This window comes from Ceratotherium simum, chromosome 10 (assembly GCF_057802395.1).
Source record: "Ceratotherium simum simum isolate JZ-2026a chromosome 10, ASM5780239v1, whole genome shotgun sequence".
Classification (NCBI taxonomy): domain Eukaryota; kingdom Metazoa; phylum Chordata; class Mammalia; order Perissodactyla; family Rhinocerotidae; genus Ceratotherium; species Ceratotherium simum.
In genome coordinates this window covers 78231633-78246542 of record NC_141909.1, presented here as the reverse complement: position 1 = coordinate 78246542, position 14910 = coordinate 78231633, and the positions used below count along the sequence as shown (strand labels likewise).

The following is a 14910-nucleotide window of genomic DNA, read 5'->3' as shown; positions in this document are numbered from 1 at the left end:
AAGTTGGTCAAGATAACCTGTAGAAATTTGTAGTGTTCAAATTTGCATTGATCTTTCAAATACTTATCTTTGTCATTATTGTCTAACTTTGTGGGTATTCAAAATGTCTTCTAATAACCAAATCACTAGATGACTATAACGTATATTTTTTTGCAGGGTAAATATTTAAACCTCTCTCCCAAACATTCCTATGAGAGCAAAACACAAAAATAATAGAAAGGAGAGGTAGAGGGTTGTTTTTGTGTCTTGTTATTGAGTTTTTAGGTCTGTTCTGATTTTTCTTAGGCTCTTGACACAGTAGTCAATGCTTAATTTATGGTTATGTTAACCTAAAGGTGCCATTGATTTTTTAAAAAAATTAATAGCAGTTATTTATTTAGCTACATTTTTCACACATTGCCAGGATTTAAATCCAGTTTTCAGTTATCCCATGCTCTTACCCAGTACATCCTACTGGTTCCTCTGCTTTTAAAGTAAATAACATCTTGTCTAAAAAGGACTGCAGTTGGGAATGCATGGACTTAGATAATTTGCCAATGCAAGATCTTTGAAATTTTGCTACTTTGATTCACAATATACGTTAATGACTTAAGATTAACTGTAGTCTAGCCGCTTTAATTCCTTTTGTCATGAGGTAGGATTTAAATAAACGTCTAAATGTTAAAAAGTCTGCTCCTTTTTGCAAAGGTTTTATGAAGAGAACTTGGGAGTGTGAAATTTTGATGATGTTTGAACTGTAAGACTTCCAATATCAGTTCTTTAAATTTCATTAATAGTAAAGCTATTTGCTTTACATTATACAAAAATCTTGTAAATTCATACTAGATTATTTTATTTATTTATTTATTTTTCCCCACCTTTATTGGGGTATAATTAACAAAACTGTATGATACTTAAGGTGTACAACATGATGATTTGATATACATTACATATACATTGTAAAAGGATTCCCCCCATTGAGTTACTTAACACATCCAATGCTAGATTATTTTAAACATATATAATTCCAAAGCATGATAGGAAGACAAAATGTATTCATCTGAAAATATATAAACTAAAACTGCTTTTGTAGAGGGGGTTTAAAAACCACGAATAAAATTGAGTGTCCACGTATATCGAATTAACAGATACAGTCTGATCCTTTTAATAAAGAAAAATCACATCATCCAAACTGCATATACCATTGAATCCAAGCAAGATTATCAGTCTTTGTCCAAAGCATGTTCTAGACTTGTTTCTTGTTATTTGCCTAAATCAAGTATGAAGAAAATCTGGGATCCAATCTAAAAGCATTTGAGTGCTTTCGTCAATAAGGGGAAATGATTATAAAGACTTTCGGTGAACTTTGTAAATGATGTTTGGCTTATTTGTAGGACTTGGACAGAATGCTTTAGGCTTGACTTTGGGAACCACGGCAGCTACTTCAACTGCAGGCAATGAAGGCCTTGGTGGTATAGATTTTAGTAGCTCATCAGATAAAAAGAGTAAGTAATGTTATTGTAATTTTATGTTCTAACAGTCCTGTTGAGGACTTAAATTCTTATGTCTGAAAGATTATTAGTTATATATTCAGTAGTAGAGTTTTTACTTTTAAGTTTGTTTGCATTATATTTCACAAATTTTGTGTGTTTTGTGCATTTAAGATTTTATTTTTGTAGGAAAATGAGATTTGTATGTGCATTTTGTCTTATGTAGCTATCTTAATGTGTGTGTATTAATATATATTTTTAAATTGGGATCATGATATATGTATTGTTTTATAACCTGTTCTTTCTCATATAATATATCTCAAATATTTGTCAATGTCAGTAATTATTTAAAAATATTTTAATGCTGCTTAGTACTAATTTTATGAATGGATATATCACAATTTAGTCAACCTAACAGTCATCCTATTGTTAGTGTTTGTTTTCAGTTCCTTTCCTCTGGGAAGTATGACTGTATTGGGCATCTTTTTATGGAGAGAGGCCACATAGTATTGTAATTTAAGAGTGCCAATTCTGGAGCTGAATTGCCTGACTTCAAATCCTGGCTCAACTATTTACAAGCTCTGTGACCTTATACAAGTTATTTCTCTTCTCTGTGCTTCAATTTCCTTATCTATAAAGTGGGGAAAAATAATGGTACCTACTTCATGAGATTGGTTTGAGGATTACTACTTGTAAAACCTTAATAGAGCTGGGCACATAATAAATGCTATCTTGGTGTTTGCTTTTGTTAGAAATTTTTGTTCATATTTTGGGTTTTTTTTTTTTTTAGGGTAAATACCTAGAAATTGAGTTACTGGATTAAAGAGAGGGATATTTTGGAGACTCTTGGTATATATGGTGAAATTGCTTTCCAGAAAGGTTTTACCAATTTATTTACCCACCAGCCAGTATGGAAATGTCCTCTCACTCTGCTCTTGCCATGCTGAATATTCTTTTTAAATATTTGCCAATCCAAATTCATTTTGAAAATTTTTTTTATTGTTGTTGGTTCCGTGTGTGTGATATTTTCATCTTGTTTTGTTTTGCAACATCTCTTCTGCTTCTGATGAAAGCATGTTTCACTAGAGTATATACATACATATTACATTGAATCTCTCTGAAGAACTTAAAATGAGATAATGGATGAAGGTGTAAAATATTCAGTGTCCGTATATCTAAGAATTTTTTTAATTGGACATGATTTTTATTATAAGAAGATGCTATTCTAGGGTGAATTACTATCCTAAAAGTTGGTAAAATCTTTTTAAACTTAAAATCCTTTTAAACTGAAAAAACTTAAAAAAACTTAAAGATTTATTTCTCTTTGAATGAAAATAGACTAATTTCTAAACATAGGGTCCTATCTCTTGTTTTTACTTAGTTTTCTTTGTGGCAACTCTAATTAGAAAAATAGCCTTAGATGTTTTAGCAGCTTATTTTTTTACTCATTTGAAGCAGCCTGACCCTCCAACTACTTTTATTTTAAGCATGAGACTACTTCTGTCTTCGCTGATTGCTTTTAGGCTCCATGTTGAAAGGGCAGATTGAGGCAAAGGAGTAAGAGAAATGTAAGGAGTTAATCTCCCCTCTCTTTTTCCCCTGCTGCCCCCCACCTCCATCGTCTTACTCTCATATTGTGCCTTAGCTAGAGTTGAGCAAAAGGAATACATAGAATAAATGCTCTTGGCTACGTGTACCATATCCCAGTTCCCTTTAATCTGTTATGTGTGTCAAGGGATTCTTTTTTTTTTTTTTTTTTTTTTTGGTGAGGAGGATTTGCTGTGAGCTAACATCTGTTGCCAATCTTCCTCTTTTTTTGCTTGAGGAAGATTAGCCCTGAGCTAACATCTGTGCCAGTCTTCCTCTATTTTCTGTGTGGGTTGCTGCCACAATATGGCTTGATGAGTGGTGTAGGTCTGTGCCAGGGATCTGAACCTGTGAACCCGGGCTGCTGAAGTGGAGTGCACCGGACTTAACCACTATGCCACGGGGCTGGCCCCAAGGGATTCTTTTTTTAGTCTAAAGGATTTCTCTTTTCCTCTAGTAGCTATATCAGTTAGTCTGGACCTCCGTTATCAGTGGGATTTAATCAGATGAAGAGAGGTAGGAAACAGCATTTCGTGAAGAAGGGGCAGCATGGAGTGAGACCTAGAGATGAGAATGATCTTGGCCCTTTTGAAGAACTGCTAGAAGGCCAGTGTAGCTACAGAACAGAAAGATCGGATTCCAGAGATCACGAAGGGCCTTGTATACCATGTTAAGGAGTTTTGTAATTGTACTGAAGACAATTGGGATCCACTAAAGGGTTTTGATCTGGATATGTGACTTGGTGAGATTTGTATTTTAAGAAGAGCGTTCTGACAGCCATGTGGAAAGGAAGGCAAGAGTAGATGTGGAGAACTGTTAAGAAGTTTTTGTTACTGAGGCAAGGTTAGGTAGACTAATCAGGAGTCAGTGGTAATCTAGAAACAGGCTCAAGTTTTATATACACGTTTGTGTGTATATGAATTTTTAAAAATATAATAAAAATGGAATAGTAAAGACATAGCAAAATAATACATTAGTCAATAAAAAAGTTGATTTGGAAAAAAATAAATCCCTACTTTGTATTACTGTGTCTCATTAAATCTAAGGCACTGTCTATAGAACATGGATGCCAATTTCAGAAATGTCAAACTATGAAAGAAAAAAATCTTAGATTCAATGAAATATAAAGTGTGGAAAAATAAATTACAGTTGGGTAAAGAGGTAAACAAAAAAAAACCCCACGTACAAAGGTAAAAGGTAACTGACAAATTGAAAGTAAAATACTTGATTTATAAATGCTTATTTTTTCACATTTTAACATTTCTTAAAGCGACATGTATCTTAACAAATATAAGGATCTAATTTTAGAAATAGACACATGAAATATGATATGCATGAGACAAAGAATTAATATACTTAATGTTGAAATAGCTTTTAGAAGTCAGTAAGAAAAAGACCTCAAAAATGTACAAATAACATGAACAGGCAGCTCACAAAAGGAGAAATATGCTTGTCTAATTAACATTTGAAATATATTTTGCTTTACTTAGTACTGTAAGAAATATGAGTTAAGATTATAATGAAGTGACATTTTCACCTACATACTGGCAATGATTTTTTAAAAAAAATGTTCATTGTTAAGGGTGTGACGGAAAAGGTACTCTTATTCATAGTAGATAGAAAAGTAAACGGGGACAATTGTTTTAAGGGGTCAGTTTGGTAGTATGTCAGAGGCCTTCCCTGGTATAGTCTTTGACCTATAAATTCCTCTTGGAATACAGATAAAGTAGTGCACAAGTATTTGTAGATACAGACATTCGTTGCAGCAACATTCTTTATATAGTGAATGCAAATGTGCTAAGAAAAGGGTTGGGCATAAAGGTTATGATACAGCTACATCATCAGTACTGTATGGTCACTTAAAGTCATCGTGAGTGACATGGAAAATATTCCCAACATGCTGAGAAAATGCTAAAATGTAACTTATACAATAAGTTATGTATCATATGTAATGATACAATAACTTATGTATCATAAGTTTATGATAATCCTGGTTGCTTTAAAAAATGTGTTAAGTGCAGAAAAAGGCTAGAAAGAACCATTGAGGTTCTCTGGTAGGATGAAGTTTTGTGTCTTTCTGTATTTTCCATGTTGTCTTAAGAAGTTCTTGTTTTTCTAGTCAGAAATAAATTTTGGAAAAGCGGAAAGGGAGTCACTGCATCATTTGCTGAAGGAGCATTTTTACTTTTCTACTCTTAGATGTATGCTATTAATGACAACTATCAAATAGGTGTTATTACTGAGAGAGCTGTTGATATGTCTGCAGACATTAAAAACTATTTTCATGTTTTTTACTTTGCTGCTTTTGTACGGTATTTAGAGAAGTTCAGGTAATCTGACATATTTTAGTATTCTATGCTGATAGGACCTTAAAATGTGTCAAGTAAAGCTCTCAGGAGTTAAACTGCTAGGCAAGAATATTTTTCACGGAAGATAATTGAAAAAGGAGGATAATTTCTGTAGAATGAAATAGATGCAAATCAGCTACATAACTGTCTATATGTACATAAACATGTCTCCATGACACGCTATATTTGGAGTTTGACCAGTCGACATCATGAGTTAACAGTTTCTATTTCTACCTTAGTTTGTGTTAACTTAAAATTTGTATTTGGAATACATTGTTAAATTACCTGTTGTCACACAAAGCTTCTTGAATTTTCTAGGTGATAAAACAGGAACAAGACCAGAGTAAGTTTATATTTTAACTTTTAAAATATTTTAATTAAAGAGTTTTACTTATTAAATTGTAGGCAGATGGTACGATTGGAAGTAAATGGAACCTAGGCATTTAGAAGAAAAATACTTTCAACTACTTTTTGTCAAAAATAAAATAATAAATATATGCTCTGGAAAGATTATGAAAGATCAAGTCTTTAATTTTTAATCATTAAAAAAATTTATAATCAATTTTTCCTAGGAAGTGGTTGGCTTTTCCCTGAATAATACAATAAGCACAAATATATGTATGCATTTTTTTAACTTATTAAATATTGAACTACTCATGGAACTTCACTCTTGGAGCACCTTTTATTTATATATATAAGTGAAAACATATATACCTTTTATATAGAAATTACTATGTAAGTACCATTTATTTCCTGATGATGAAGAGGGAGAATAGCCTCCATATACATCAGACATATGTTTGAAGATCATTATTTTTATTACCAATTATATTTTCTCACCCAGTTTGTATTGCATTAAATAAAGCATTTGTAAATAAGTGATCGAGCTCACTCCTCCAAAACATCTTGTGTATCTTTGAGCCTCTTACATAAATGAGGAAGACGAAAGAGACTGAGATTGGCCTAAGGTTGTATCAGGGAAGTAGTAGCAGACCTGTGACTGCAGTCTAGCTCGTGATGCCATTACAGCATGCCAGATTTCACTCATTCTTGTCTTCATTAAGTAGTTATGATTCCCTTAAGCTGTTCCTAGGTCTTATTTTGTTGGAGAACAAATTGAAGTTATAAAATAATAAAGTAAAATATTTTGAGCATCTCATTATGAGAAGTTTTTAGACTTTAATGAATGCTTTAATATCTTTGAACTGAATAAAATGTCAGTCATAGAATTTTTGAGCCGCGGGAACGTAGTTTAATATTTCACCTAATCTGTGGTATTTTCTGATTTTTTCCTTAAACATTTAGTCAAATGCATTTAATTACTTACAATAGATGCCAGTCTGAGAAAAGAAATCTCCATGTCCCATGAGTTTTTGTTATTTTATAGATTGGGAAATTTATTGTTCTTTATAAAGAACTTTGAAATCATCCAAGAAAGCTATAAATGGGGAATATTTGCTCTATTTTCTAGTGTCTTAACACATAGTCTAGTAAAACTCAGCTATCAGCTTTTTATAATCTCGATGGTTTTAATACGTCTGTGGCATTTTTCTTAGGGATAGTAAAGCACTGAAGGATGAAAATCTACCTCCTGTCATCTGCCAGGATGTTGAAAATCTCCAGTAAGTATGTGAAATATAATTAGATAAGTCATACTGGAAGAATGCTGGAATATATTTTAGGGGGAACATCTCTTCTTCCTCCTGAACATTTTAACTTGGATTAAAATTTTAATGCTTTTAGAAATTAGAGACAAAGCAGAAAAACAGGAATTAAAATTCTGTAACTGCCATTCTATAAAAAAGCATGTGAACTGTAGAGGAATTTTTAGTATTTGCTTCTTAAAACACTTGGACTCTGACCAACCTATTGTAAATGTGCTTTTTTTCTGTGGGAAACCAAAAGTGTATTTTTTAAAACTCAGTTTTATTTATTTTTTTGAGGAAATTTGTGAAGGAACAAAAACAAGTCCAAGAAGAAATTAGTAGAATGTCTTCGAAAGCAATGCTTAAAGTACAAGAGGATATTAAAGCTCTGAAGCAGCTTCTGTCATTGGCTGCCAGTGGATTACAGAGAAACACTCTCAATATTGACAAATTGAAAATAGAAACTGCTCAGGTAAACTTAACGTACAGTCATTTTATCGTTGGTTTTTGTTTGTTTGTTTAAATGGAAATAGGTCTTTTTTAAATTATAAAGTTTAATACAGACATACTATTAGAAAACCATATAGGTCATAGACTTTTAAATTGCTCTAATAATAATAGTTACTAGTTTTTATTGAGTGCTTACTACCTGTGAGGCAGTATTCTAGGAGATTTCTATATATTAACCCAGTTTAGTTTTCATGATAGCCTATGAGATAGGTCCTGTTATTATCCTCATTATATAGATAAGAAAACAGGCAGAGAGCTTTTTTAACAAGTGGGTAAGCTTGAATTCAGACCCTGGGAATCCAGCTCTAGAGCTTATGCCCCTGACTACTGATTCCATACGAGTGCCTGCTGGCTAAATTGGTATGTTATACCAGAGGGAAAACAGCTAGACAGAAAAAAATGTTTTTTGAATCTGCCCGTTATTAAATACAAATTACATTGTGCTTTACAGATACTAAATTCTACTGATGGCTTGCTAGTCTTGTTAGGTCTTAGTTAATAAAAATAGTAATGAGGCTCATCTTCTGTCATTCATGTCACGTTTTTTGTCCCTATGGTAAATTATGCAATACTTATAAAATATCATGTAATATATAGTTCTTCTCTGTATCAAAGGGGAAGAATGATGATAGAAGATTTACTTATGTTTTATATTTCACAATTATAAAGTGTACTTGATCTGATCATGGCAGTCTAGAAATCTTTCCCTAAGTTTTCCCTGATTAGTTAATGAACTTCATGTGATATGCCTTTTTAATGTGGGCTTGTCAGAGTGCTATGCTCTTCGTAAATGAAGTGATAATATTTTGAGTAAAAGTTTAAAGGTACTTATGTGTCTTTTTTATTGGAATATAATTGACATATAACATTATATTAATTTGTGTACAACATAATGATTCAATATTTGTATATATTGTGAAATGATTGCCACAATTAGGTCTAACATCCACTATCACCATAAATAGTTACAAATTGTTTTTTTTCAAGGAGACACTGTTTGTTTGTTTGTTTTTTGGTGGGAAAGATTTGCCCTGAGCTAACATCTCTTACTGATCTTCCTCTTTTTTTTTTTTCCCCGAGTGGTGTGGTTCCGCACCCAGGAACCAAACCCAGACCGCCAAAGCGGAGTGTGCGGACCTTTAACCACTAACTAGGTGGTCAGGGCTGGCTCTACAAATTTTTCTTTCCCCTTGGGATGAGAACCTTTAAGATCTACTTTCTTAGCAACTTTCAAATATACAATACAGTATTATTAACTGTAGTCACCATGCTGTACATTACATCCCCAGGACTTGTTTATTTTATAACTGGAAATTTGTACCTGCTTATGTGTTTTTAAGTCAACTATTGGAGAATACTTTTATGTTTTTAATAAAAATGTTACTAAAATAGCTATTCTAAACTATTATGTTTAAAGGGCATTCAGAGGCTTATTGTCTACTTTCAGATTTCCTGTTTGCTTACAAATTTTTTGGTAAACATGAGTAAATGATTCCTCCATGTTTCCTTCTCACTTATTTTTCCTTTATATATCATCTGATATGTACTCTCTAGGAGGAAGAAAATGTTAGTTATGCTTTTAGACTATGGAGAATGGTAAGACTCTGATTAAACATTATATGAAATTATATAAATTATATGGAAAAGGTCATTGGCAAAGTAACAGGAGGCAAACTCAAGAAAAAGAGAAATTAATGTTATAATGGGATCCATTGTAACTCTAACACTGGATGATTCTCTACACAAATATTTGTGGAATACCTGTTACATACCTGTTACATCTCTTTCAGAGATAAAAAGACAACTCCAGAGGTACTAAAAGTCGAGTGGGGTAAATGAAATAATAAAAGATTGGCTAGAATATAAAGGTGGCAACTGAAGATGAGGATATGAGTGAAGGAAAGTTTCCTTAAGGAAAAAATAATCTGAGTTTAGTTTAGAAAATTTTATAGGAGATATCAAAGAAATTTGATCTAAGATTATTCTTATTTCCAGTACACAGGAATTAGTGCTCTACCCACAATCTAGTGAATTATCAATGGAAAAAAATGTTCTGATTCCCTTAATGAAGTAGTTATCAATCTTATTTAACCCAAAAACCTCAAAGAAAGCCTTTCTGGGAAATACAAACAATTCTGAACCGAGGAGCAGTGTTGTGACTGTGTAGACCAGAACCTTGTGGAAGCAAAGTCTTTTATATACCTCATTTTTTGGTACATAACTTGAGAGTTTAAATTACTAGGGTCGTTAAAATTCTTCTTTTTGGGTAGGGTGGATGCCAAATGGTTTGTTGAAGTTATATTGCTGAGTTCATGCGTTCATTCAGTGAACATTTTTAAGGCTATATTATGCGCAGAGCACTTAAACAGGCATTTGGGATCAAAACACAGTATACTAGAGAGAGTGAGTTAAATCAGTCAGGTAATATGTTCCAGATACAAGGTATATGGAGGCACAAAGGACTCAAATGGACACTTTTGTTATCTGTCCAGAATAGGATACCTTTGTGTTAAGTCTTGAAACATACATAGGTGTTCCCCAGGCTGATAGGAAGGAAGGATAACATGCAAAGGCATGGAGGCGTGAAATTGGCGTGTTTGAGGATCTACAAGCAGTTTAGTATTAGAGGAGCACTGAGTATGAGTCTGGGCCTGGCAAGAGTCAATGCTTAGAGAAGTAGGCAGGGGTCAGAGTTTGAATAGTCCAGACCTCTCCAGGGCGTTTGTACTAGAGTCCATCAGATGGAAGCCCAAGTCGAAGAATGAAAAGGAAGTGGAAAGACCAGTTAGAGACTGTTAGACACTTAACAGCTTGGCAGTAAGATGAGGGCGAGAGGTGGCTACAGGGAATATAAAGTTAAGGTAAGACGCCTTTTTTTAATAAGAGAAACTTAAATAGAGGTTGAAAAAGTGGTGAAATGATAGGAATGTGAAATGTAAGGGGGTAAAACAGAATATCTGTCTTGAAAAACCTTTAGCTAGAAGAAGGCACTATAAGAAAGGTTACGTGTATAAGCTTTAAAAGAATTGGGCTGCCTCAGTTCGGTTCTCAGGTCTTCCAGCCTTGGGCAGATTACTTAATGTCTCTGTAACTCCATTTCTCCACCTGTAAAAAGGGAAACAGTACCTCCATTATAGGGTTATTACTGAGGATTAACCATGATAATATGAGTAAAGCATTGTACGTAGTAGGTACCCAGAATGTTAGCTGCTGCCATCAGCAGCCTCAACATTATTATTACTACTACCTTGCTTTTTTAAAATAGTGTTTTCTATATTTGTATAGTAAAGATTTTTAAATATTAGCATAGTCTTTCACTGTGGATGAATTAACTCTATGAATCCTACCGAAATCCATAGTTTCTTAACATAGACCAGCACCTCATTATAAATTTATCATAAAATTTGTTAAAAGTATAGTTTGTCTTCTCTGGAAAGAGGTTTTAGCAACTTGTTATAAAGTAGCTTTATCCATAATGTGCATGAATCTCCAAGAATGGCATTGTTTGAAGTTTCAGTCCAAAGGTATTGGTATTTTTAGCCTAATTTTCAACTGACCTTTCTTTTTTTTAAATCTCTGATATATTAGGAATTAAAGAATGCTGAAATAGCTTTAAGAACCCAGAAAACACCGCCTGGACTCCAACATGAAAATACAGCTCCTGCTGAGTAAGTTACTGGATTTTTTTTAAACAAATGTTTCTCACTTTAAGAAAGCACAGTAGTAAAAACAATATACAGGCTAAGAATTTTTAGTTTACTATGTAGCAAGCCTGGGTTAATAAGCACTTTACATGGATTTTTAAATATAATTCTCATAATAACCCTAAGAGGGTAGTTTACTATTTTTTCTTTATTAAAGGGTAAGTGAAGGCTAAGATCTGAGCTTTTAACTGCGGTTATACATGCTAAAATCAGCAAATTACATGTTATTTATGGGGTCTATTCCTCTTCATTAAATTTTGCAGGTAGTAGAAACTTACATTTTTACCAATAATGGCTTTTAATTTAAAAATAATTTTATGATAGTCCCTTCTGTAAACAGGGCATACTAAATATAGTTTAACCGTTTTACTTATTTGCATAGTTTTTATTTATATAGGTAATAAATCCGCAGGAAGAAAAATTAGAAAACATAGACAAGTAAAATTAAAATGAAAAAATCCACCTGTAATCTTATCACCCAGCTTGTATATCTGTCTCGTTTTCATACATGTGATGTATGTCTTGTCTCTTTTTTAATATCCTTTTGAGTTGCTAGAGATAATAATAGCTAATATTTATCAAATGCTTACCATACGCCAAGCAGTGTGCTTAGCACTTCACATGCTTTATCTCATTTCCCACACGACCTCTACAGCTGTTACTATGCCAGTCTTAGAGATGAGGAGCCTGAGGCGTGAAGAGGTGCAGTCCTGAGCTTGTGAGTGGGAGAGGTCTGTTTGACTCCTGGTCTCTCACTTTTTTTTTCTTTTAACTCTTTATTACGCTATAATTTCAGATTTATAGAAAAGTTGCAAGAATAAAACAAAGAATTCCCATATATTTTTCATCCAGATTCCCTAAATGTTAACGTTTTTACTAAATTTGTTTTGTTTCTTGCTCTTTATATGTATATATAGTTTTTTTTCCTCTGAATAGTTTATTTGCAGACGTGATGCCGTTTATGCTTAAGTACTGTAGTGTGTATTTCTTAAACATAAGAATATTCTCTTACATAACCACAGTACAATAATCAAAAATCAGCAAATTAGCAATGACAGTGATACTCCTGTTATCTTATTCAGGTTAGCATGAGATGTCATTCCTCGCTGGACTTCCTCTAGTGTTTTACCCCTCTGTCTTGTTTTTCATGCTACCATCAGAGCATAGCTTTGAATGGGTTGAATTGTATCAGTTTCCACTGCGGAAAGCTGTCACACTCTCTCTCCATTTCTTATAGAATAACATTCAGCCTGCTTTGCATGCTATTCAAGGTTCCCTTTTATCTTTCTAGCATTCTCTGGTTAAATTTATTGGAATAGTAGTAGTAATTACATGCTATTCCTGTAGTACACTGTAGCGTTTTCAGATTATAAGTAATGTTTCAGAGTATAAGAACTATAAGTACCTGGTTGTAAAATCTGGTTGACAGTTGCACTTTTTTTTAACTTTCTATTTTGAACTTATTTTTGATTTACAGAAAACTTGCAAAAATGGTAGTACAAAGAATTTCCTTATATCTCTTGCCCTACTTCCCTTAACGTTAACATATTACATAACCGTAGTATAATTGTCAAGAACAGAAGATTAACATTAGCACAATATTATTAACCAAACTACTGAACTTATTTGAATTTTACTGACTTTTCCACTAATGTGCCCTTTCTGTTGTGGGATCCTATTTTCTTCCACTAATGTATTTTTTCTACTCTAGGATCCTATTCACATTGCATTTAGTTGTTATTTCTCCTTAATCTCTTCCAATCTGTAACAGTTATTCAGTCTTTTCTTGTGTTTGATGACCTTGATACTTTTGAAGAGTATTAAGTTATTTTGTAGATTATCCCTTAATTGGGGTTTTTCATGATTGGAGTAAGGATACGCATCTATTTTTGATACCTTGATAACTTACGAGTTTGGGTTTTTATTTCGATAATATCTGTGCCACTTAAAGATACATTACATCATCAGACTAATTCAAAGGCCCTACCCGATGGGGCATATATTTATTTATTTGATATTTTGTATATAAAGAAAATAATGTTTTTAAAACTTTGATCTGACTTTTTAAATGTTTTATATAGCTACTTCAGAATCTTGGTTCAGCAGTTTGAGGTACAGCTTCAGCAGTACAGACAGCAGATTGAAGAACTAGAAAACCATCTTGCCACTCAAGCAAATAATTCGCATATAACCCCTCAAGGTAACATGTTTTCTGTGGTAATTTTTTTTTGATAGCACAGTTTTTTTGATAAGAGAGAGGTTAAGCTATTGTATAGTAGATATTCTAGATAACTACTAGTAGTTGTCTTAAGCTGCCATAAGAAAATTTCCTCAGAAGTCCTTGATTAGCTCTTCATTCCCTGTAAGTATGAAATGCTTTATTATGATTGTGACTGTGCTAACAAGGGCAGAAGTCTTAGGGCCTCCTCCGTTTCCACACGTTGTGATGGAGACACCCTTCTCTCAGTCTGCTCACTGCTCTCTCCTCTTATTCTTGGAAATACTGGTGTAGTTTTTTCCCTCCTATACCTTAGCCACCAAAAATTGGACTCGAGTAATGGAAAAATAACATTGATTGTGTTATATGTATATTTGTGTAACATTGTGTTATATGTATATTTGTGTGATAATATAATTTTCTTTTATAGATTTGTCAATGGCTATGCAGAAAATATATCAAACATTTGTAGCTTTAGCTGCACAACTTCAGTCTATTCATGAAAATGTAAAGGTAAGTTTTCATTGCCAGTTCAACTCTCTGGACATCTTGACCCAAGTGAAGTATTTGTTCATTTGCAGGACAAAAGTATCCATGCTTATTACAGAAATAGTTAAAATTACATATAAGTGAAAAAGACTAAAACTAAAATAATCCATAATCATGCCCAGACACATCCATGGATAACATTTATTCTTTTTAAAAAGATCTAAGTGTCTTATGCAATCTGTTATTGTAACTTTTTTCAACAGTATATTGTAAACAACTTTCTTTGTTCACGCACATATTTCTTCAACATCATTTTTAGTGGTTATGTAAGATTTCATTGTACATATGTGCATAGTTTGTTTAACACATCCTCTTTTGGACATTTAGGTTGTTTCCATCTTTTTACCACGAAAAACAGCAGTACAGAAAATAAACATTCTTAGTAGCAAAATCATTTTGCACTGCTTTGATTTTATATATGTTTAAAATGTTTATTAGCCACTACATTAAAAAACTTGCTTACAACATTTGTCCATTCTAAACACAGGAAACTGTGTTTGTTAGATAATATAAATAAAATAATTTGTCACTGAATATTCTTTTATTGATGTCATAATAGTTTATAACATTGTGAGATTCCAGTTGTACATTATTATTAGTCACCATATAAATGCACCCTTCACCCCTTGTGTCCACCCCCCAACTCCCTTCCCCCTGGTAACCACCAGACTGTTCTCTCTGTCCGTGTGTTAGTTTATATTCCACATATGAGAGAGGTCATACAGTGTTTGTCTTTCTCTGTCTGGCTTATTTCACTTAACATACTGCCCTCCAGGTCCATCCATGTTGTTGCAAATGGAATAATTCTGTCTTTTTTTATAGCTGAGTAGTATTCCATTGTGTGTATACATACATATATGTGTGTGTGTGTGTATATAT

At 33.0% G+C, this 14910-nt stretch overlaps 1 protein-coding gene across 2 annotated transcripts in view; it reads left to right on the top strand.

Annotated features, from left to right (window-relative positions):
• Positions 1-14910, top strand: part of NUP58 (nucleoporin 58) — a 39607-nt gene that overhangs the window by 11140 nt on the left and 13557 nt on the right. For both annotated transcript variants that reach the window (XM_087436288.1, XM_087436289.1), the window contains 7 exons: positions 1374-1484; positions 5723-5747; positions 6961-7026; positions 7348-7522; positions 11149-11228; positions 13346-13464; positions 13913-13995. In XM_087436288.1, coding sequence (XP_087292414.1) covers positions 1374-1484; positions 5723-5747; positions 6961-7026; positions 7348-7522; positions 11149-11228; positions 13346-13464; positions 13913-13995 — 659 coding nt within the window. The remainder of the gene's footprint in view (positions 1-1373; positions 1485-5722; positions 5748-6960; positions 7027-7347; positions 7523-11148; positions 11229-13345; positions 13465-13912; positions 13996-14910) is intronic.